General features: G+C 42.2%; 1 protein-coding gene across 2 annotated transcripts; it reads right to left on the reverse strand.

Annotated features, from left to right (window-relative positions):
• Positions 1-71: 71 nt before the first annotated feature.
• Positions 72-23,231, reverse strand: EEF1AKMT1 (EEF1A lysine methyltransferase 1). Of its 2 annotated transcripts, none has more exons than XM_068526448.1 (5): positions 23,145-23,231; positions 9,707-9,857; positions 7,791-7,870; positions 2,885-3,165; positions 72-1,943 (listed from the first exon to the last, which is right to left on the reverse strand). In XM_068526448.1, exons 2-5 carry the CDS (start codon positions 9,848-9,850, stop codon positions 1,807-1,809), a joined length of 642 nt encoding a protein of 213 aa, XP_068382549.1. In that variant the 5' UTR covers positions 9,851-9,857; positions 23,145-23,231; the 3' UTR covers positions 72-1,806. The 2 variants fall into 2 exon arrangements, with proteins under 2 accessions (XP_068382549.1, XP_068382548.1); XM_068526447.1 differs by having other exon boundaries at positions 7,791-7,873.
• Between the last annotated feature and the right edge of the window lie 1,641 nt (positions 23,232-24,872).

Below are 24,872 nucleotides of genomic sequence, written 5' to 3' on the forward strand. Positions count from 1 at the left end.
TAGAGGGCGGACAGACACTTACCACCTTTTTTTTAAAAAGTAGAATATATACCTTCTTGTTTATTCAGCTGTTTTCAGTAGGGGCAGAAACTATTTTTATGTTAGCCATTTTCAGCAAGTATATTAAAAACATTTTACTTGACACGTAAACATTTTATAAACATTGTTTTCACTTCCTCGGCAGGAGTTTTTAGAAGCGCAGGTGGAACCCTCACCCTCTAGCCTGCCTTGTGGCCTGGGTCCCTGAATCCCGCCTGTTGCTGACGGTCACCAGTGGACATGGCTGCACGGGGCCTGCCCTCCCTCTGAGAGGCTCAGCTCACCCCAGAATCTCACACTTGCTTTATTCATGAGGATATAAATCGCCGCAGGTTTATACAATTAGAAATTTTTTTCACTTGCAGACTTACAATTCCCAGAAATCAGGAGCGGAGTGAGCTTAAACCTTTACTCTTTTCTTTAGGCTTAAGTCTGTCCCTGAACACAATTATTTGTAAAAGTAAGAAGTTCTTAACTTGCTTTAAAATCCTTAAAACAACTGTAGGTGAAGGGCACGCTGGCTGTGCATTTCTCTCTGGACTCTGCTTTGATGGCTCCACTAATTTTCAGAGGAAACTGTTAATTAAGGTCTTCACTTTATCTTAATTTTATGGTTGATGTTTAGGAAGATCATCTGCAGAGTCAGCCTCTCTGCATCGTTGTTTATATGCTCTTGCCCCTACTTACAATCAGCCTTGGTTTGATCTGGATGGAAGGTCAACCGAGAATTTTCAGTTTGTACCAAGTATTGACAGAGGTTGTGCATGAAAACATTGCTGAGCAAAATTCATATTTTCCAAATAAAAAATTCAAAATTGAAATTGATAGCTGTGGGTAGTTCTATATACCATTTGGGGAATTTTACTTCTGTGCTCAACCTCTGGGGAAAAAAAAAAAAAAAAAAAGGTAAGCCTAGTGGTGGTGTATCTAGCATACATTCTTGTGCAGAAAACAGAAGGTTCAGATCAACATCAAAAAAGAAATCCACGAATTAAAAACAAAAATTGCCTTTCAAACCTTGGGTAATTATTTCAAAGCACTGCCACTGTTGTGTAACATTTTCTAGCCACTCCTCAAACATACATAGTGTAAACATCAGAGGAGTGGACTGAAGGAGAGTAAATGGTTTGCATGGGGATAGTACTGCTATTCCATAAACTGTATTCATCATCAGTTTAACTAACGTTAGCTGTTAACAGGTTAACACATTCCCAATGGAAGAATCAGCTTTCCCTTCCAAGATCTAGAAAGGCAACCTGTATTTGCATTTTTTCTCTGAATGTAACACTCATCCATTCAACAAATATTTACTGAGCATGTGCCCTCTTCTGGGCACTGAGCTCCTGGGAGGCAGTTGTGAACTGGACACAACCCTTGTCCTCAGCTACAACTCCCAACGGCATGGCTGTCAAAGCACACTCGGGTGTCCGCAGGCACCCGCACACGGGATGCGCCCCAGGCAGAGGCCAAGGTCCTGGCCAATCACTAAGCTGCCTGTACTTCTGCTCTTTACCTGCGTTAAGTGAGGAGAGTAGACTAGATGCTTCTATGACTTCTTCCAAATACAATTCCACTGATTCAAGTTGGCAAAAGCATCCCAAGCTCTAGGGATGCCCTCACTAAGGAAATCACAACAAGATGTCTTCTTCATCTTGAAAGTTAGGCCGGGGAGAGCCCCAGTTTGTGAGGGAGGAGGGGAGGTCGTAGCTTTTCAGTCTACTAAGAAAATAAAAAGGGTCCTTTACTACATTGTATTACCAGCTGCGTTCACAGTTCACGGTCCAGCCCAGAATCATAATTCACGTAACAGCGAAATTCATTTCCCAAGGTTCGAGTGTGTTTTGGAATAAACTTGCACATCTTCACTCCAAGAAGTTTTGCTGCCTCTTCCTCCACGACGGCACCTGGAGAGGACAACCAGAGGAACCCGGAGACTGAGGCACCAGCCACGTGCTCAGCTCCACACCCGCCAGGCCAGCCAGGGAGGTATTCTCGACCAGATGCGGGAAGCGGTGAGTTGACGGTACCACTCAGCGATCAGGGGGAAGGTCAGTGCTCTCTATTCCTTTTTACTTCCTCCAACATTTATGCAAATTACCTACTTTTTTCCTTTTCTTTTTCATTTAATAATTTTCCTACATCTGCAAGGCTGAGACACTTAGAAATTAAGAAAATAATTATATTCCACAAAGTAACATAAGGAAAGCAAAAATAATTACTAAAAAACCACCATTTTCCAACTTTGAGTCAACAACCCCTTTTTTCAGTAGTAGCGAATCGTGCAAACTTGTACCAATACATTCACACCAGCCTTTGGCTGACAAATCCCATTCCTCCCTCCAGCCCTGCCTGTCCTCGGCGCCCACTGCACTGGGGGAAGCAGGGCCCACACAGCAGGCCTGGATGCCAGGCTGCCCGGAAGTAGGGAGACCAGCAGTTAACGTTTTCGTTCTCAGTCAAATGCCAGTATATCCACCTTAAGAAAATATATCCACATCACCAGTGTGAAAGTCTCCTTCTCAGCTTTGGTAAACCTAATCTAATGTCTAGCTCTGTGACCTTTGGCATCCACTTTAACCCCCGAGATTCCAAATTTCTTTTATCAACTGTACAGGCTGAGTCAGATACTGTTACTATTACTGACGTTGATGACTACAAGCAACACTCCTGGCGCACTCACCCAGGGCCGGACCCCGCGTCCCAGGCATCATGCCACTTACTTCTCTCCAGCCCTGAGAGGCAGGCAGCATCTCAGCCCCACTGTACAGATACGGCGACTGGGGCGCGGAGCGGGGAAGAGCCTTGTTTAAAGTCACGGGAGGCGTGTTGCCAATCCGGCACCTACCTGTGCACAGCAGAATCTTGCCCCGGGTCAGGTACTTGATGGTTTCCGACGTTTTTCTAAGACATTCCTCAGAGAGATAGGGGGGATCTGCTATTACAATGTCAAAACTGTGTGCAGCAATTTTCTCAGGTAAATCCACTGGGTTATTGTAATCATAGAAGATAAACTCCTCTCCGTATATGGCAAACCTGTGGTCATATTCGAAGATACAGACAGAAAAGTCTTCTCTGTGCAGCTCTCTCAGCTTCTGGTAAACGCTGGGGGCACTCACACATGCTATTCTGGAACAAAAGGAGCCAACTCATGACTGAGCTTTATGACAGCGCATGGCATCAAATGACCACTTCACTAAAAAACCAGTCCTTGTGTTCAGATTTTCTTAAAGGAAACAATAATGCAAACTGAAGTAATTTTAAAGTATGAAAGGATAAATGTGCTTTTCATGGTAAAAAAAAAAAAAAAAAAAAAAAAAAAAAGTAAAACATTATTAGGACAAGGGTTATGAAGCCCATGGCCTGAATTTACCTTAGTATTTTCATGGTGGTCTCTTAACATTTATTTCAAATACTTTTTAGCCTCAAACTAAATATTTTGAAGTTACTTTGTAATATTCATAACCTTGAAGAAAAAACTCCAAATAATTGCCTAAACAACTTTAGTTTTCCAAAAAGATACATTAAAACTGGGTCTCAGTGCAGACAGACTACTTCGAATTTCTGCTGCTTTTTTGTATAAGTAAATTAAAGAATCTGTCTCATTACAAGCATCTCCAGTTTATGAACGGGTAGTGTTCCAGTAGTTAACTTTTAAAGCCAACTGCCAAAAATGCTATAGGTAACTTCAATGTTGAATTACTCAGTTGACTGTGGTACGTCTATCACAGTGGGATACTGTGTTGTCATTACCTCCAAGACAGTCAAGTTCAGGACAGTGTAAACTGCGCTTTCACGGAGTGGGGTTTATGCTTACAGGTGCACCCGTGACCTCTTGGAGATACACAGCTTGTCTGCAGACAATGGGAAAGAGACTTTTTGTCTCCATCCCCTTTGTCGCTTTTAGATTTTTATTACATGTGTCGATGTATATATATACATACACACACACACACACATAAAATCATTCAGAAAACTACTTATTTAGAAAATTAAACTCAGCTTTAAAACTGTGAGATGCATTTCTTCGGAGAAGTGTCACACGTCCGGTTAGGTGCCCACGCTGGGCTCAAAGGCTTCTCAGCCCAAATGCACGTGAAGCACGTAAGGAAGTCTGGGGGCATCCCGACCGCCTTCTGTGGGGACCAGACCCCAGGCCCGGCTGCTGCCAGAGCTCTGGGCCGGGGGTGCAGAGGACTTGAACCACAGCGGCACCTCCTTCCCTAAAAACCCCAGAGGAGGTACTTCCGGCGGAAGGACAGTGGTCTGAGGTGGAGGAAGGCACGAGAGCCGGCTGTGGTGACAGCGGCAGGGGAAGCGGACGGCCTGCTGCTCACAGCTGGGGCCCTTGTGCGAGTGATGGGACCGCGTGGGCCTCAGCGTCCGTCTTTAGCATGGAGAGTGTAACAGGAACTACCTCCAGAGGTGTGAGGGTTAAAACAAGATGACCCTCAGAAAGCACTTACCAGGAGACGGGACACACAGTAAGTACTCAATAAATGATACTCTTACTACTCATCTTTAAAATTATGACATAACTCCTAAAAATACTGAAGACGCCTTTCAGAAAAAATAAGTTGCTTCCAAAGCCCTCATATGTAAAAATAAGAAAATACATGTAAAAACATGTCATTAAGAAAAACGTAATAAACTACATATAATTAATTTTAAAAGAAAAAGGACAGAAAAAAGAAAACCTTAGGACCTCCAGTTAAAGATGGCAGAGGGAACACATTCATTTAGATTTGCTCCTTCAAGAAAGCCTGCTGAATAAAACATGAAAATAAACCTCCAACAGTAAGAAAACGTGAGGGGAGACAAAAGAATACTTAGGAAGCTGACAGGCAAAGTGGTGGGTGGTTTCTGATTCAGCAGACCCAAGACAGCCAAGTCCCAAACTGGCCAGGAAAGCTGAGAAGGAACCTGAATGACAGCACAGTACCCGCGGCTCAGGAAGCTGCACCACCAGGTAACTCAAGAAGGGGGGGTGAAGGTGGGGCAACAAACAGGAGAACTGTTTTTGAAAGGTCTATTCATGAGGAAATGCACCCCCAGGATTCTCTTCCCTATCCCAAGCCTCCACAACTGCGGTAGGAAACTGGAGGGATGTTCTCTGGATTGGGGGGGCTTGAAGGGCGGGTGCCAGGCACAGCTAGTGGTGAGGTACCATGTGGAAAAATGGCAAGGATCACGTTAAACCCACTGGATGTTGGGACCCCCAACCCTCTTTCAGAAATAAGCCTTCTGGGATGAGGTCAACGAGATGCGTGACTTCCAGGCAGGAAGACTTCCTGGGGCTCTGACCAGCCCACAAGGAAAGGCCTGGATATGCTGACCCTGGGCGTTGACGGGGAAACAGCCATCTGCAGACACCCAAGTAGAGAGGTCCCGCCCAGGTATCAGAACCTCCAGCCCTAGAGCGCCTCACCCTTAAATACGGACGGACAGCAGGGGGCCAGCAGACATTCAAGGAAAGCATCTAATACCAGAGGCCAAAATAAACAGAAGACGCATGTGTGCAGTTAGTTAGAGACTGTGTAGGGAGAAAACTCTTCTTAAAAAAATCCTATAATATCCTCAGAAGGATGAACAAGATACAATAATAAATATTCAGAGACCCAAAAAAGAACTACGGTTATAGATGACTAAGTACATGACAGCAGAAATGGTAAACTCAGTAGAAAGTTTCAAAGACAAAGTTGAGGAATTTTCCCAGAAGGTAAGGTCAAAAGATGGAAAAACGACAGAAAAAAAAGTAGATAGGTCCAACATTCAAATAATAGGCATTCCAGAAAGAGGAATTGGAAAAAAAAGTGGGAAGGAAATCAACGAAATAATTTAGGACTATTTTCCCAAACTGAAGGACCTGAGTTATGAGAATGGAAGGGCTTTCACCCAGTACAACAGATGGAAGCTCCACACCAAGACACATCGAATACTGGGGATCAAGAGAAAATCCTAAGCTAGCAGTGGGCAGGGATGGGAAAAAACAGGTTTCCCACAAGAAATCAGAATGGCATTGTATTTTCCAATAGCACTACCGAAACGTGGAGTCAATGAAGCAGTGCCCTCAGAACCTGGAATTCAGCACCCAACAAAACTAACACATGAAGTGAATGGGTAGAATACAAATATTTTCAGACATGAACGGTTTCAAAAATTTCCCTCCCATGGAAACTACTGAAGGATATACCCAACCAGGATAAAGCTGTGAACTAAGAACTGGGGTACTGGACACAGGAAGTCTGGGACAAGAGAGAGGTAAAAGGACACCTCAGCATGATGGTGAAGGAAATACCAAGACCAGAGCTGCAGCAAAACCAGAAATCAACCAGTCCAGATGGAACAGGTTGCAAAGCCCTGGAAGTCATTTTTTTCAAGGAGCTGAAAAATAGGTCTGAATTTGTTGATAAGAGATTTACACCACTGGGGAGAATCTGAGAGTTAATTAGTAATATAGACATAGAAATACTAAAAAAAAAATAAAGAGAATTATTTTTTTCAGGGAAGATGAAACATTGTACAGAAAAGGAAAAGACTCAGCTGTAAAGAACATCTATGTTGTCCTAACAACATAAGCCCTGTTCTAACCAAAATTAGCATATAACTAACACCAATTCTACACAATCACTTCCAGGCAATAGAAATACAGGCAACACTTCCCAGCTCATTTTATGAAGCTACCATTAACCAATGTGAAACCCAAACCAAGAGAATGAAACAAAAGAAAACTCCAAACTGTTATCACTCATGAACATAGAAGCAAAAATCCTCAACAAAATATTACCAAAGAGTCCAGCCATTAAAAAAAAAAGAAAAGAAAAAAAGAAGAAGAAAGGATATAACTATTGGGAGAGTGGCCAGAAAGCAGACAGGTGCGTGGCAGCTGTGGACTGCGAAGGGAGCCAAATCCTCCTTCTCTGAAGGTGAGAAGTCAAGTCATGTCTACGAGTGACAAGTCAAGAAGTGCCAATATAAACATGTTATTTAGAAATGGTTGTAAATACCAAGAGAATCAATGAAAGAGAGCTGAAAAGGGGAGGGGGTGGACAAGGGGAAAATTAACAATGGATTATTTTTTGAACAAGTCTTTTAGGACCATTTGACTTTATATGTGTGCAAAGTTTTGACAGAAGTAAAAACCAAATTAACAAAAAAGAATCTATTCTTAAAACTTCAAAAAGGTCAAGATTTTTTTTTTTAAAGCAAACTCTAGGGGTATAAAAGTAATGGTAGAAAATGTTAAAATAAGGAACAGAGATAAGATACCTTACACTGAATAGATTTCTGTGTGTGTCCCCAGACTCAATAGTGAAGCAGTTCTTACTTCCTCATGTTCTGTGAATCATGAACTACAGGTTTTGCAGATTACAGTTCAGCCTTCTTACCAACCACGTCTCATCTAGGAAGGACATTTAAAATATTACTTTAGGGCTTCCTTGGCGGTGCAGTGGTTGAGAGTCTGCCTGCCAATGCAGGGGACACGGGTTCGAGCCCTGGTCTGGGAGGATCCCACATGCCGCGGAGCAACTAGGCCTGTGAGCCACAACTGCTGAGCCTGCGCGTCTGGAGCCTGTGCTCCGCAACAGGAGAGGCCGTAACAGTAAGAGGCCCGCGCACCGCGATGAAGAGTGGCCCCCGCTCGCCGCAACTGGAGAAAGCCCTCGCACAGAAACGAAGACCCAACACAGCCAAAAATAAATAAATAAATAAATTTAGGTTAAAAGGCAAAAGAGAAATGAAACTGATCTCACCTGCCACCTTCCCCAGCAGCTGCCACGGCTTCCTCTGCAAGGCGCAGGGCGGTCTCCGGAGTGTACCAAAACTGGCTCAGCTGCTATGACAGAGGAATGAGTGAAATCATTTTACAACTGGCATAAAGTTTATCCTTTTAATTTATATCTACTATATCAATATATACTATATCAATTATCAGTGTTCACTGCTGGGCCAACTAATATACTCTGATTGCACTTCTTTCTGGTATGGTACCTCTTGTTTTTCCTAGAGTTAATACATGATTGTTTCATTTGCTTGGGTTCTTTGAACCTATCCCTAATTCTCCCAACATCCTGCAGCTTCTGAGAAGTGGTGCGTAGGAGGTAAATGTTGTGAGACTTACCATGTCTAAAACATTTTAATTTTATCCTCACATTTGACTGATAACTCAGCTGGGTGTAGAATTCTAGGCTGAACAAATTTTCACTCTAAATCTTGAAGGAATTGCTCCACTTTTTTCTGGTTTCTAATAAAGCTACTGAGAAGTGCAATGTGATTTGTAGACCTGAGACTCTATAGGTGACATGCTTTTCTCTGGAAGGTTCTACGATCTTGTCACCTATATCCAGAATTTTCAGTCATAATAATCATGTGTCTTAGTGAGGGTCTTTGGTTCTGGGAAATTTTCTAATATCATTCTTTGAAGGTTTCCTCCCCTCTTTGTTTTCAGTTCTATTTTTCTGGAACTCCAGTTAGTTGAATATTGAGCTTCCTGGATTTATCCTCTAGTTTTATGTTTTCTTTCTATAATTTGTATCGTTGTCTTCCCCCCCCCCCCCAACTTCCTGGGAGATCTCCTTAATTTTATAAACAAAACAAACCAAAAGAAAGTGTCAAAAATATACAAATAGTTAATTCAGGTAGTGGAGTTATGACTTGTTTTTTTGTTCATGTTTTTATAGATTTTCTACAACAACCATAGATTACTTTTAGAATCAGAAAAAAGTACATAGTATTTAAATAAGCAGAAGGAAAAGAGAAGAAGACCACCTCAAGAATAATAGTGTACTTCAAGTTTCTAATATTGACTATTCAAAGCATCAAGCTAAAGACAAAAGCACATAAAGAAGGGAAGCAGTGAGAAAGAGGCATCTGAGTAAGTGGAACATTTAGAATAAATATAAAGAAACATTTTTGTCCCAGTTTCAGATGGTAAACAGGAAAATTTTATATAACTTAAGAGATCTAAACTTGACACAAAATGTAAAAGACTGCTTACACACACACACACCTCCTTCCAGCTGCAAAGTGATGAAGAGAGGCAGCTCTATTATCAACGGGTAGTCACAGACAGAAATTTCAAGCCTCATCTATTTCTCAACTATCTCCTTCAAAAATGTAAATTTCTACATTCCAGGTTAGGTTAGTTTTCCTGAACTCACTTTTTTTAATTCCTATTTTTATTTGGACCATAAAAACACAATTAAAATACATACTGTGCCCCAGAAACTATTAATATCTTCTTAAAAACTCATCTGTTTTCATCTATTTTTTACTACATGTTTAAGTCCAGTTACCCCATTACTGCAATGATCAATTTTTCCCTTTTCTCAAGGATTGCTGGGCTCCATAACAACCAACAGAATGCATCTCTATACAAGAAGGAAGCACAGTTTGTGTTGGATATAATGATACGCTGTTCTTCTATCTGAAATGTCCCCTCCTCTGATCACCAGGCAGCCTGAGAGTCAGAATTAGGAAAATCTGCATTTATACTGTCTTAAAATGTTCGTGGACTGCTTTCTGTCTTAGCTCCTGAACAGGTTATCAGCTTCGCAGTGACAAGTGAGATGAACTTGGGTATTAGGTCAGATACAGACAAACACTGGACTAGGTACAGAAGAGGCTCCACACCAACACTTCCTGATGGATGTGGAATGCATTAACTTACCCAGTTCTCTTCTATTATTCCAATGTTATACTTGTCATCGCCACTGAGGTCGGTGTACTGTTTCTGCTCAGCATAAAATTCCTGCAGAGCTGCGAGGGCATGGGAAGAGAGGTGGGGGAGGTCCTCATCTTCAGAGTTGCTCATTTCACACCTGCAGGGAAATGAGTATAAGTGATGTTTGTTTTTTCTTTTCCATCAAACAACAATTAAAAAAAATTTTATCTCACAGCAGGGATCCAAACTGAAAGTGAGTTGTATAAAGGAAACACACCTGTATGATTCCTTGCAGAGTGAAATCTTTACCATAAGTACTATAAAGATGTTTTGCTTTCTTCTGGTACCCCAATGGCCACATGTAGCTAATTCACAGTAGATTCTCTTAATAAGATCTTTTTATGTGTGAATGTCATTGTTTGTAGGTGACCTAAGGCTCCTGGGTGTCACTGACAGGATAAGTGAAGGGTCATAAAGGAGGGGTATAGGAAGAGAGATGAAAAATAAAAGGAATGAGAGAATGCAAATTATGATAATAATGAGACACCACTATATACCTACCAGATTGACTAAAATTTAGAAGACTGATAATACCAAATGTTTTGGGGGATGTGGAGTAATGGAAATTGCCTATTCTGCTGTTGAAATGTAAATTGATGAAAACATTTTGGAAAACAATTTGACCTTACCCCTGCTTCAACTCAGTAATTCTGTATCTACATATACATATAGATCATATAACTATATGAAACTCCTGTAATTCACATACATAGACATGTAAAATATGTTCAAAGTAGAAATGTGTACTAGCAAAAATTAAAATTACTGAAATGTCCACCCACTGGACATTATACAATATACTGCTATATATTCCTACAGTGGGATACTATATAGCAATGCAAACATTTTATATCAGTCTTTTCTCCTTTGTTGGCTTGCTACCTATAGCTTTATTTAAGTGGTTGCTTTAAGGTTTACAGTATATATTTATCACAGCATACATTCAAATAACGTATCACTTCTTGTATTACATAAAAATTTTATAATTGTATATAACTTCCATTTCTCTCCTCCAATCCTTTGTGTTACTGTTTGATCAGCATCTTATTTTTACATTTGTTATAAACGCCGCACCACACTGTTAAATTTAAAAACCTGATATATTTACCTACTTCATAACCACTTACAGTGCACTTCATTTTGTTGTACAGATTAATATTTCCATCTGTTGTCATTTTCCTTCTGCTTGAATGGCTTCTTTTAACATTTCTTGTAGTGCAGTTCTACTGCTGATGCATCCTTTCAGCTTTTATGTCTAAAACTGTCTTCATATTGCCTTACTTTTTGAAAGCTTTTATTTTTTTGGGCGATGGAATTCTAGGTTGAGTTTTTCTTCAGTACCCTAAAGAGATTCCTCCACTATTAGCTGCATTATTTCCAACATAAAATCTGCTCTCACCCTTAGTTTTCTTACTTTTTGTTTGTGTCTTCCTTCCCTGGTAGCTTTTAAGATTTTTCTATCACTGGTTTTGAGCATTTGGTTATGATGTGTCTCAGTGTAGTTTTCTTCATGTTTCTTATGCTTTGAGTTTACTGAGCTTCTTGGATCTGTGGGTTTACAGTTTTCCTGAAATTTGAAAAGTTTTTGGCCACTATTTCTCAAGATATTTTTCTGCTGTCCTTCTCTTTCCGAGATCCAAATACATGAATATTAGGTAACTTGAAATTGTCCCAAAGCTCTCTGATGCTCTGTTCACTTTAAAAAACCCAAAAACAAAACTTTTTTCATTGTATTTCATTTGTGTTAGTTTCCATTTCTGGTCTTCAAGTTTGGTAATTTTTTATTCTTTAGCGTCTAACCTGATGTTAATCACATCCAGTGTATTTTTTATTTCAGATATTGTAGTTTTTATGGCTAGAAGTTTGACTTGGGTCTCTTTTGTTGGGTTGGCCAAAAAGTTCATTTGGGTTTTTCTGTAAGATGGCTCTAGTAGCACTTACATGTCTTTACCTTCATTTGAAACAGTTTTGTTAGATTGTCTTGTGACAGCTGTCATATCAGCATGCACTTTAAAAACACTTACTGATGCGGAGTTTGCATCTCCTCACAATTAGGGCACCTACCAGGTGCTGGTGGGGGACCTCGGACACCTAAGGGGACGGGAGGAACTCCCAAGTGACTGGGTGGGACGTGGGGGGAGAGGGAGAGGGGAGGAGAAGTGGAGGCGAGACGGAACCGGTGCCCCTGAGGGGCAGCTGGGGGAGGGGAGGGGCCCACCCACAGTGAGGGGATCAGCGGGGACAGGGAGAGACCCTGGGGGATCGGAAGGGAATGTGGCCAACATTTCCCCCGCCCACTCGGGCCCTGGGGAGCCTGCTGAAGTCCCAGGCCTGATCTTGCACACTCCGAGGCCCCCTCCAGCCATGCTGAGCCTAAGCCCTGAGCCTGCCCCGCCCACTCAGGGCCTTTTCTGGCTGCGAGGGTCCTGAGTCTAAGCCCCGCCCCCCACAGCCAAGGCCTTTATTTTTTTTTTTTTTTTTTTTTTTTTGCTGTTGTGGTGGTTTTACCTTGTATTTATTTGTTTGTTTGTTTGGGCTGTGCTGGGTCTTAGTTGCAGCATACAGGATCTTTAGTTGTGGCAATGTGGACTCTTAGTTGCAGCACACATGTGGGATCTAGTTCCCCGACCAGAGATCAAACCCGGGAGCACAGAGTCTTACCCACTGGACCACCAGGGAAGTCCCTGTTTTACCTTGTTGTTGTTGTTTCATTTATATTTTTATTTTTTCTAATATATTTTTTATTTTTCTAATTTTATTTATTCTTTGTTATTGTTCAGCTTTTTTTGTTTGTTTGCGAGATCTTGGTTCCCAGGCTGGGGTTCGGGCCTGAGCTCCTGTGGTGGGAGCACCGAGTCCAAACCGCTGGACTAACAGAGAACTCAGGCTCCAGGGAATATTAAGCAGAGTGAGGTCTCCCAGAGGTCCTCATCTTGGCACCAAGACCCGGCTCTACCCAACTGCCTGCAAACTCCACTGCTGGACACCTCAGGCCAAAGAGCCAGTAAGACAGGAACACAGCCCCACCCATCAAAAAAAAAAAAAAAAAAAAGAGACAACAACAAAATATGTTACAGGTGAAGGAGCAAGGTAAAAACCTACAAGACCAAATAAATGAAGATGAAATAGGCAACCTACCTAAAAAAGAATTCAGAGTAATGGTAATAAAGATGATCCAAAACGTCAGAAATAAAATGAGGCACAGATTAAGAAAATACAAGAAATGTTTAACAAAGACCTAGAAGAACTAAGGAACAAACAGTGATGAACAACACAACTGAAATGAAAAATACACTAGAAGGAATCAACAGCAGAATAACTGAAGCAGAAGAACGAATAAGTGAGCTGGAAGATAGAATGCTGGAAATAGCTGCTGAGGAACAGAATAAAGAAAAAAGAATGAAAAGAACTGAGGACAGTCTCAGAGACCTCTGGGACAACATTAAACACACTAACATTCAAATGATAGGGGTCCCAGAAGAAGAAGAAAAAGAGAAAGGATCTGAGAAAATATTTGTAGAGATTATAGTCGAAAACTTCCTTAACGTGGGAAAGGAAATAGCCACCCAAGTCCAGGAAGCACAGAGTCCCATACAGGATAAACCCTAGGAGAAACACACCAAGACACATATTAATCAAACTAACAAAAATTAAAGTCAAAGAAAAACTACTAAAAGCAGCAAGGGAAAAGCAACAAATAACATACCAGGGAATCCCTATAAGGCTATCAGCTGATTTTTCCAGCAGAAACTCTGCAGGCCAGAAGGGAGTGGCAGGATACATTTAAAGGGATGAAAGGGAAAAACCTATAACCAAGATTACTCTACCCAGCAAGGATCTCATTCAGATTCAATGGAGAAGTCAAAAGTTTTACAGACAAGCAAAAGCTAATAAGAGAATTCAGCACCACCAAAACCATCTTTACAACAAATGCTAAAGGAACTTCTCTAGGCAGGAAACACAAGAGAAGAAAAAGACCCACAAAAACACACCCAAAACAATTAAGAAAATGGTCATAGGAACATACATATCGATAATTACCTTGAACGTGAATGGATTAAATGCCCCAACCAAAAGACACAGACTGGCTGAATGGATACAAACAAGACAAGACCCATACATATGCTGTCTACAACAGACCCACTTCAGACCTAGGGACACATACAGACTGAAAGTGAGGGGATAGAAAAAAGATAATTCCATGCAAATGGAAATCAAAAGAAAGCTGGAGTAGCAATACTCATTATCAGATAAAATAGACTTTCTAATAAAGACTGTGGCAAGAGATAAGGGAGGACGCTACATTATGATCAAGGGTTCAATCCAAGAAGAAGATGTAACAATTCTAAGTATTTATACACACAGCATAGGAGCACCTCAATACATAAGGCAAATGCTAACATCCACAAAAGGGGAAATCAACAGTAACACAATAATAGTGGGGGACTTCAACACCCCACTTACACCAATGGACAGATCATCCAGACAAAAAATAAATAAGGAAACACAAGCTTTAAATGACACAATAGACCAGATAGATTTAATTTTTATAGGACATTCCACCAGAAAGCGGCAGAATACACTTTCTTCTCAAGTGCACACGGAAAGACAACCCTCAAAATGGGAGAAAATATTTGCAAATGAAGCAACGGACAAAGGATTAATCTCCAAAATATACAAACAGCTCATGCAGCTCAATATCAAAAAAACAAACAACCCAATCAAAAACATGGGCAGAAGACCTAAATAGACATTTCTCCAAAGATGACATACAGACGGCCAAGAGGCACATGAAAAGATGCTCAACATCACTAGAGAAATGCAAATCACAACTACAATGTGATATCACCTCACACTGGTCAGGATGGCCATCATAAAAAAGATCTACAAAGAATAAATGCTGGAGAGGGCGTGGAGAAAAGGGAACCCTCTTGCACTGTTGCTGGGAATGTAAATTGATACAGCCACTCTGGAGAACAGTATGGAGGTTCCTTACAAACTAAAAACAGAACTACCATATGACCCAGCAATCCCACTACTGGGCATATACCCTGGGAAAACCATAATTCAAAAAGACACATGCACCCCAATGTTCACTGCAGCACTATTTACAATAGCCAGGACACAGAAACAACCTAAATGTCCATCGACAGATGAATGGATAAAGAAGATGTGGTACATATATACAACGGAATATTACTCAGCCATAAAAAGAAACGAAATTGAACTGTTTGTAGTGAGGTGGAAGGACTTAAGAGTCTGTCATACAGAGTGAAGTAAGTCAGAAAGAGAAAAACAAATATCGCACATTAACGGATATATGTGGAATCTAGAAAAATGGTACAGGTGAACCTATTTCCAGGGCAGGAACAGAGACACAGACATAGAGAATGGATGGGTGGGGGTGGGATGGGGAAGGGCAGAGTGGGATGAATTGGGAGATTAGGTTTGACATAAACACACTACCATGTGTAAAATAACTAGTGGGAACCTGCGATATAGCACAGGGAGCTCAGCTTGGTGCTCCATGATGACCTAGGTGGGCAGGATGGGGGAGGGTGGGAGGGAGGTCCAAGAGGGAGGGGATCTATGTATACATATAGCTGATTCACTTCGTTGTAGAGCAGAAACTAACAACATTGTAAAGCAATTATACTCCAATAGAAAAAAACTTATCAAAATTGGTGAATTTTTGTGTAGCCATTTTAATATTGAAGACAGAAGAAAAAAAGCAACATTTTTGGCATATTATGCTTTATTATAGGTAAAAACACAACTGAAACGCAAGAAGAGATTTGTGCAGTGTATGGAGAAGGTGCTGTGATGGGTCGAATGTGTCAAAAGTGGTTTTCAAAGTTTTGTGCTGGAGATTTCTCACTGGACGATGCTCAAGAGGTTGGGTAGACCAGCTGAAGTTGACAGCAATCAAATAGAGACACTAAGTGAGAACAATCAACGTTATACCATGCAGGAGATAGCCGACATACTCAAAATATCCACATCAAGTGCTGAAAATCATCTGCAACAGCTTGGTTACGTTAACTGCTTTGATGTTTGGGTTCCACGTAAGTGGAAAAAACTTCTTGACCGTATTTCCACATGCGATTCTCTACTTAAATGTAATAAAAACGTTCCATTTTTAAAACAAATTTGTGATGAGCGATGAAAAGTGAATACTGTACTACTGGAAGAGACCGTGGGGCAAGCAAAACGAACCACCACCAACCACACCAAAGGCCAGTCTTCATCCAAAGAAGGTGATGTTGTGTATATGGTGGGATTGGAAGGGAGCCCTCTATCATGAGCTCCTTCCGGAAAAACCAAACAATTAATTCCAACAAGCACTGCTCCCAATTAGACCAAATGAAAGCAGCATTCACCGAAAAGTGTCCGGAATTAGCCAACAAAATGCATAATCTTCCATCAGGATAATGCAAGACAGCATGTTTCTTTGATGATCAGGCAAAAACTGTTAGAGCTTGGCTGGGAAGTTCTTTTTTTATTATTATTTTTTTAAATATTTATTTATGGGACTTCCCTGGTGGTGCAGTGGTTAAGAATCCGCCTGCCAATGCAGGGGACATGGGTTCAAGCCCCGGTCCAGGAAGATCCCACATGCCGCGGAGCAACTAAACCCGTGTGCCACAACTACTGAGCTTTCGCTCTAGAGCCCACGAGCCACAACTACTGAGCCCGCGTGCCACAACTACTGAAGCCCTTGCGCCTAGAGCCTGTGCTCTACAACAAGAGAAGCCACTGTAATGAGAAGCCCACGCACCGCAACGAAGACAAGCCCCTGCTCGCTGCAACTAGAAAAAGCCTGCGCACAGCAACGAAGACCCAATGCAGCCAAAAATAAATTAATTAAAAAATATATATTTATTTATTTGGCTGCACCAGGTCTTAGTTGCAGCATGTGGACTCTTAGTTGAGGCATGCATGTGGGATCTAGTTCCCTGACCTGGGATCGAACCCGGGCCCCCTGCATTGGGAGCACAGAGTCTTAACCACTGGACTACCAGGGAAATTCCGGCTGAGAAGTTCTAATTCATCCTCCGTATTCACCAGACATTGCACCTCTGGATTTCCATGTTTTGGTCTTTACAAAATTCTCTTAATGGAAAAAATTTCAGTTCCCTGGAAGACTGTAAAAGCCACCTGGAACAGTTCTTTGCTTAAAAAGATAAGACGTTTTGGGAAGATGGAATTATGAAGTTGCCTGAAAAATGGCAGAAGGTCGTGGAACAAAACGGTGAATACGTTGTTCAATAAAGTTCTTGGTGAAAATGAAAAATACATCTTTTACTTAAAACCCAAAGGCACTTGGCCAACCCAATCTTTCTTTCATATTTCTACTTAACATGTTCGGTTTTTCCTCTAGCTTTCTGAATGTGCAGAACACAGTTACAACTGTTCATTGTCCTTGTCTACTAGTTACAACAGCTGTGTCTGTTCTGGGTCAGTTTCAACCAATTGATTTTCTCATTATGGGTTATATTTTCTTGCTCCTTTGCATGGTTGGTTAATTTTTTTTTTTATTGAATGCTAGATATTATGAACTGTAACTTGTTGGATGGTAGATATTTTTATACTACTCTAAGTATATTTATAAACAAATTTGTATTTATAAATATAAGTATTCTTGAGATTTGTACTGGGACACAGTAAAGTTACTTGGAAACAATTTTATCCTTTCAGGTCTTGCTTTTAAGACTTAGTAGAGAGGAGAACAGCAGTTAGTCTAGCACTAATTACTGCTCACCACTGTAGCAAAATATCAGTATTTCTAAGTACTTTATCCAACGCCCCATGAATTACGAGGTTTTTCAGTACAGCTGGTGGAAACAGTCACTATTCCCAGTCTTGAGTGAGTTCTGTTCCTTCAAATCCTTTCAGGTATTTGTTTTCTCTAGCCTCAGGTAGTTTCTCAAGGAGGTCCCTCTGCAGTTCTCTAGGGTTCTTTCTCTGGTACGGTACTCTGCCTTGCACCCTGGCCCCATTTGGCTTCCCCAGGATCTATGAACTATTTCCTCAATTCAGAGAGGTCTCTGGATTCGGTCTGGGTTTCCCTTCCCTGCACAGCAGTCTGAAAACTCTCTCAGGCAGTAAGATGGGGCAATCATCAGGCTCATTTTGTTTGTTCCCTTCTTTCAGGGACCACTGCCCTTTGTAGTCCTGTGTCCAATATTTTCAAAGACATTTTTTCCCCACATATTTTATCTGGTTTTTTTTGTTGTTGTTTTTTAGTTATATCAGATGGGAGGGGAAATTTAGCCCTTGTTACTCCAAGTGGAAGTTCACAACAGTAAAAAATAATTAACTACAGCCATATAATATGCTAACAAGAATGAATCTCAAGAATACGTAAGTCACTAAGTTACAGAAGAATACATATAGTATAAATAATTCTATTTAAATGAAGTTCAGAAACATGAAGATAAAAGCAAGTTAATGAAAAACTGAAGATTAGAGATAGTGGTTACCTCTGGGAGTGAGGATACACATAATTTTTTAAATGTTTATTACACATCTGTAGAGACCCATGGACTTGATTATGTAAGTAAAAAGTGCCTGAAATGGCTTCCAAACAGTGTGATGCCACCCCAGGGTGCTAAGCTTTTTGAAAGGACTTAGAATAAATCTCATGGAACAACTCATCTATTCTTCTATCCATATTTTTCACACCATACAATGATCCCCCTTAAGTTATGAAGTCAATATAGTAGGACAACATCAGCATTTTTTTTTTAGATAGAAAAAATTGTATCAAAGTATATGGCTTATAGTAGAAGTAAGTATTGCTTTGTGAAATGTTTTAGCAAAAAATACACGTGTGTACAGGGTCATGTATCATGATACAAAACTTCTTACTACAGGCTGTAGTTTTAAATGTTTGAAATTTTTCATTGTAAACTACCTGTAATTTGTGCACACACCCATCTCAACATGTAGATGTTCTAATACTTTATTGGACTAGATCATATAAACAACTTTTACTTGAAGCAGATACTTGATAACATTTTTTATACTGATTGTGAAAAAGCATTTCTGCTATTATTATCAGAAAAACATGATACAGGATTAAGAGCATGGCCTCGAGCCAAATTACCTAGGCTTAAATCATGGCTTTGCCACTTACTAACTGCATAGCTTGGAGCAAGTATTTAACCCCTCTATGCCTCAATTTTCTCATCTGTAAAGTGGACAAATATTAACGTCTACTTAATAGGGTTATTCTGAGTTAGCTGAATTACTATAAAGTGCCTAATAGTCCTTGGCACACGACAGGAACACAAGTAGTACCTTCAGTACTCTCTGAAGTTGTAAGTATACCACTAATAATATGGTATCTGTTGTAACCACTAAATAAGACAGTTTAGTACCTTCATATGACTGTCTACAAAAAGTGAATTGGCAGAAGAGGGAATGAGTGAAACCGGAGCACAGGAAATCAGTAATTAAAGGGAATACTATGCAGTGTGACAGGAAACTCTGCACGGAGCCCGGTGAATGAATGCCGTCTGCCTGGAGCAGGACTGACTTTGACTGACTTGTCACATGTATCACATTCACAGACTTAAGATACACATGTTTTAAAATTACTTTAACAAATGACTTTAAAATGAGTGTAAGTTTAATAATTGTCGGCATGTTTTCTTGAGATTTGATAAAATACAGTTATCACTATTATCACTTTTAGACAAAATGCAGATATAGCAGATCATTTGACAGCCTCAAAATAAAGTGGTCAGAGAGGTGAGACTGTTGTGAAGGCTGACACCATCAAGGTGGTATCAACGGGAATGACTGGTGAGAGAGTGTATAAAGATTATTAGAAGGTTCTGGGAAGACTGTCTCCATACCTAGATAACTGTACTGGCAAAATCTATCGGATGTAACTATCTTGGATCCCTAGAGTCTATTCAAAGGCTTGCAACTCCCAGGGGAAGACTTAAAATTTGGTTAATTTCATTCAATTTGGGCACTTAACTCGGCAGTGGCTACCCATCCCTCACTCTTCATTCCTGCCTCAGGAAGGTGTGCACAAATACCTGTTTTGTGCTCAGGGATTAATTTATACAGGTAAGTGAGGATATGGAGAGGTCAATGCCACTGAAAGAAGAGTTTGTTATTCACAGTTCCCCAGGAAATGAGAGGCACAGCACATCGTGAAGGACCACATGAAACCTGTCATATGCAGGAACAAGGAAGCAGAGAGACAGAGAACTGGGACAGTGTCTTTATTGTTAAGACAGTGGGCAGGAAGGGAAAACACACATTCTGTAATGTGTGGTCTGGGAGATCTGTGATATGACTTTCACGTGCCCATGAGAGCTAACGTGCAGAGAAGATGTAAGGAATTACAGGGTCGTTACTTTGGCCCTGTAATTAATGGATACCAAGTAAACAAACATAATAAAGTCTGAGAACACACAATTTCAACAGCTCCAGGAGCAGCCTGTATGCAGCCTGTGGGAGCAAGGTGGGCAATAAGGACCCTGCCCTTCAAATAATGGGGATCTTATTCTGACCGTTGACAGCTACTTCTAATCACGGAGGCAAAGACAGAGTCAGGCAGCCATCGCTGCAAGGCTCATATTGTTGTTAGCACTTCCCCCCTCCAGCAGAAGCAACTTTGAGGGGATTTAAAGTGCCAGCACCTCCCCTGCTTCCATTTTTCTCTTTTCCCCCTTTTGGGGGCCACACATTTAAGGACTAGACCATTATAAATAGCAACTGAATATATGGAGGAATTTAGAAGGTCACTGTGCATGCCCAGGAAAAGGTGTAGGCTTAGAAAGACCTTAAGTTTCCTCAGGCTGATCCTTGGCACAAAAACAGCCTACAGTAATAGCAACAACAGAAAGACAAAAAAAGCAAATCCTGGGGAAGGGAGAGAATCTGATTTCCAGCGTTTTCCACAAAAAAATCACAAGGCATACAAAGAAACAGGAATGTATGGCCCATTCAAAGGAAAAAAGTAAACCAACAGAAACCATCCCTGAAGAAGATCAGATGGATGGCAAAACAACTGTCTTAAAGATGCTAAAAGAACTAAAAGATGTGGAGAACATTAAGAAAACAATGTATGAACAAAATGGAGATATCAGCAGGGATGGGGTACACCTTCAAGTGGCCCAACATATGCACTGCGGGAGTCCCAGAAGAAGAAAAGAAGAAGGGAGAATTATTAGTGTGTGCAATGCTGAGCTGAGAAAGTCTGAGAACACAGCAAACTTATCTGCAAAGTACTAAGAGGCTTCATTTTAGTCCTGTATTTCAAGAGTCAGAATCAGGCAAATATTAAAATCCCACGTCTCCTGAGACATTTGAAGCGTACAACCAATTCCTGATCCAAGCTGCCCCACAATACTGTCTAGAAGAATTGAAGGACAAAGAAAAATATATGTGTGTGTGTGTCCATATACATTCATACACATATACGTGTATATCCTTCGTACAGACAGGAATATCTGAATTTTTATTTATTAGTACTAAACACTTTCCACAGCTGCATTTGTGGATGGAGAAAGGTTTTCAATTTGCAACCTGAAATCTGTTAGCTAATTATTTAGAAATAACACATGAAAACCATAAAAAAAAAAAAAAAAAAAAGTTGACTTCGTTCAAATGAAAGAATTCCAAAGAGCAATTTAAGAAAACTGCCTACTTTTGTGGCTGTAAAAAGCAATTAAATTTCAATTTGTATTTTAGTATGAATTTGGCCCTAAAATAAAAGTTTATTTTTAAAGCTGATAATCATTTACCAAGGCACTACCTTGCACTAGCACTATTCTTGGTGATGGGAATCCAAGCCCCTGTCCTCTTGGCGCTTACATTCTAGTGAGGCAGGGAGAAAACAAACAATAGGAATAAAATACATTTTGCATTACGGTAAGAGACGCTCAATGGAGGGACATGAATTGCAAATGCTAGCAATCATACACTGTTTCATACATTATTCGAGTGAGTTCATGAGAGCATCACAAGTGGGAAAAATTTAAATGTTTATATAATAAACATTACTAAATTCTAAATTAACTGAACTTTAGTTGTAATACAGTAAATTTTTTTAAACTTAAGTCACTACTTTATCACATCTTTAGCATCTTTAAAAATTTTTCTGAGTGGGCCTGTGAAGCTGCTGTGAGATTTTCAAGTGCAAAAGAGTTGGGAAGGGCAATTCCCTGGCAGTCCGCTGGTTATGAGGACTCCGTGCTTTCACTGCCCGGGGGCCGGTTCAAGATCTGGTTGGGGAACTAAGATGCTGAAAGCAGCCTGGCGCAGCCAAAAAAGAAAAAAAGGAGAAAAGAAGAGTTGGGAAGTGCTGTGCTACACTGCTATTAAACTGATGCTAAGCCTCAGGTGGCTGCTACCGCAGCTCAGTGGTTCTCTGCGGAGGGTGCGCTGGCACCTAATGGGTAGCGGCCAGGGATGCTGGTAAATACCGTACGATTTAGAGAACCACCCTCCACAGCAAAGAACTCCCCGGCCCCAGAGTCACCAGCGCGAGGGCTGAGACCCTGCTCTCGGCAGAAAGACGCACAGGAGGCAGCTGAGTGTGGCAGCGTGGCGAGCCCTCTATCCGAGGGGCACCGCTTAGTGCCGTGAGAGCAGAACGAGCAGCGCGCGCGGGTGGAGGGCGGAGAGAAGCAGCAGGTGGCTCGTACCTGGGCCTTGAGGGACAGGCAAGGATGCGGAAGGGGGCGTGCAGGTGGCCAGCACGCGCGAAGGCTGCACGTCAAGGAGCTGCGTCAGCAGGGAGGAGCGGGCTACCCTGCGTTGCCGTGAACAGCTCCACGGAGCCAACGCGACCCTCCCGCAAGAGGCAACCTTAGGCCAAGCACGTTTCAAACGCACACCAGCCTACTTCCACGTGTCAGGTTTACGGCCAGCCGCTCCTCCCTGTCCACAGCACGCACACAGTGTCGCCTGGCCAAGGCCACCCCGGGGCCGCGCAGGAGGGAGGGGCGGGGCGCGGGGGCCTCCCGAGTGACCCGGCGGAACAGCCCGGGCGGTCCGCGTGGTCACCCGCCCCGGACGGCGCCTGCCCTCCCGCCTTCGAAAACTCTACCTTGTTATTTTACAGCTAAGACACGGGGGTGAAACCCACCTGCCTGAAGCGCGGCTCGACGCGCACGAGCCCCCAGGCCCGCCCCACCCTCTCTTCCCGGCCGAGACGCCTCAGCCCCTGCGGCCGCCCTGAGAGGACGGGAGGCGGCAGCCCCTCCGCCCCGGCGCCCCCGCCAGCCGGGGCTGACCCTCCTCAGCTCCCTCCCGCCCCGGCCCCGCTGACTACAGCCGCTGCCCCCAGGCTGCGCCGGGAAACCCGAAGGAGCAGAAACCCGAACACAGGAGCCCGGAGGCTGCTCGGGTTACTCACCAACGCGCCCCACTCGCCTCCCCGCGTGTGCCGCCGCCTCACCTCGCTGGCCCGGACAGCCGACTGCGTCTGCGCGTGCGCACACCGTCCCGCCAGGCCGGAAGCGTGGGTGGGGGGGCCGCGCCCGCGCCCGCGCAGTAACCAGCAGAAACGGGGCGTGGGCGGGGTGGCTGGCTCCGCGCACGCGTACACCGCCCACTCGGGCGCTCCCGGCAGGCGGTTGGGTCCCGCGTCAGGCGCTGGGCCGCCTCGTGCTGGGAGGCGCCGGATTCAGCAGGTGCTTCAGATGGAGGCAATGAAAGGTGCTTGAGGTTTTAACTAGATTCCCTTCAGGTCAAACGCATACCAAGGGACCTGCTCTTTTGCACTCGATAAGCTTGTACGTTTTTAAGGCTCTGTCTGCTCCGTCTAATCGAGAAATTCGGACATTAACCTGAAGCTTTATAGTAAAGATAGCATTAGAAAAAACCTTTAAAATCCTGCGCTCGACTTCCTCCGCGGTGTGCTCTCCCTTCCCAAACCTGACGTGGTTAACGTGAGACCAGCACCTGCACCTGTCACGCTGGGGTTTGCTGTGAAGCGGGCGAGATCCGCCTGAACCGAAGACGCACGCGCTGTCTCCGCGCTGAAGTAAGACCAGCTGCGAATCCGGCAAATAAGTCTCCTTATGAAGCCACGACAATTTCTATGGAAATGACCCAAACGTAGGATGGTGTTTGGTCAGCCCACTGGCTCGGTCTTTCAGAGCCTCCAGGGAGGAGTGCGCTCACAGGCGTGCTCTAAGGCCCCCAACACAGCACCTGCACACGGAAAGGAAGGCTCCCTTCCACCCTGGCAGTTACCAATTATAAGGGATGTATTTACTTTCCGTTCTCCAAGGCTATCTATCTGTATTATGTTCCTACCTTCCTTTCCTTCATTTTCCTTACCAATTCTATGATCTTGGTGAGTTAAATTCTGCTGAATAGCTTTACATCCTTTCTGGTATAAGGTAAGGATATAAAGGAAAAAACAGGTTTACAACTTTGGCAGTACTATAGTTTCCATTTTAAATACTGTTTCCAGGCTTATAGCAATCCATGCTTTTTTTTTTTCCTTTGATTGCTTTGACGACGACTCCACTAAGCCAGGTATTTCAAAACCAGTTGTAACTTATTAGCAAAGGATCAGAAAAGAAAACATACACAACAAGCTAAAAGAAAGCAACAACATGAACCAAGAAACAATAACCAACTTTTATGGCAGTATATTTTTTACAGAGGTAGTGTTCCATACATAGGAAACTGCCTTGGCTTAACAGAAAGGCTCATGTTAAAGCAAATTATTTTTGGTTTGAAACAGATCTATTTTAAGCTTTTAAAGTTTCAGTTGCTTTCATATCATGTGACACAATAGTTATCTGCATGTAATGTGTATTACTATGTTGTTTTTATAATTAAAGTGACCATAATTGTCAGGAAGTTCAAATAGTTACACCTCCACCAATAGTGCTGGCTGCTCAGCGTGTCACAGTAATACATGAAGATCAGAATTTTCCAGATGAAACTTTTGCAGTGTCATTTAACGGTTTTTACAAATCATAAAAAATTTAAAATATTAAGAGGCAATTTTATCATCATTGAAATAAAGGGGAAATTACAGGAATTCCCTGGCGGTCCAGTGGTTAGGACTCCACGCTTTCACTGCTGAGGGCCAGGGTTCAATCCCTGGTTGGGGAACTGAGATCCC

Source organism: Eschrichtius robustus, chromosome 18 (assembly GCF_028021215.1).
Source record: "Eschrichtius robustus isolate mEscRob2 chromosome 18, mEscRob2.pri, whole genome shotgun sequence".
In the NCBI taxonomy this organism is placed as follows: domain Eukaryota; kingdom Metazoa; phylum Chordata; class Mammalia; order Artiodactyla; family Eschrichtiidae; genus Eschrichtius; species Eschrichtius robustus.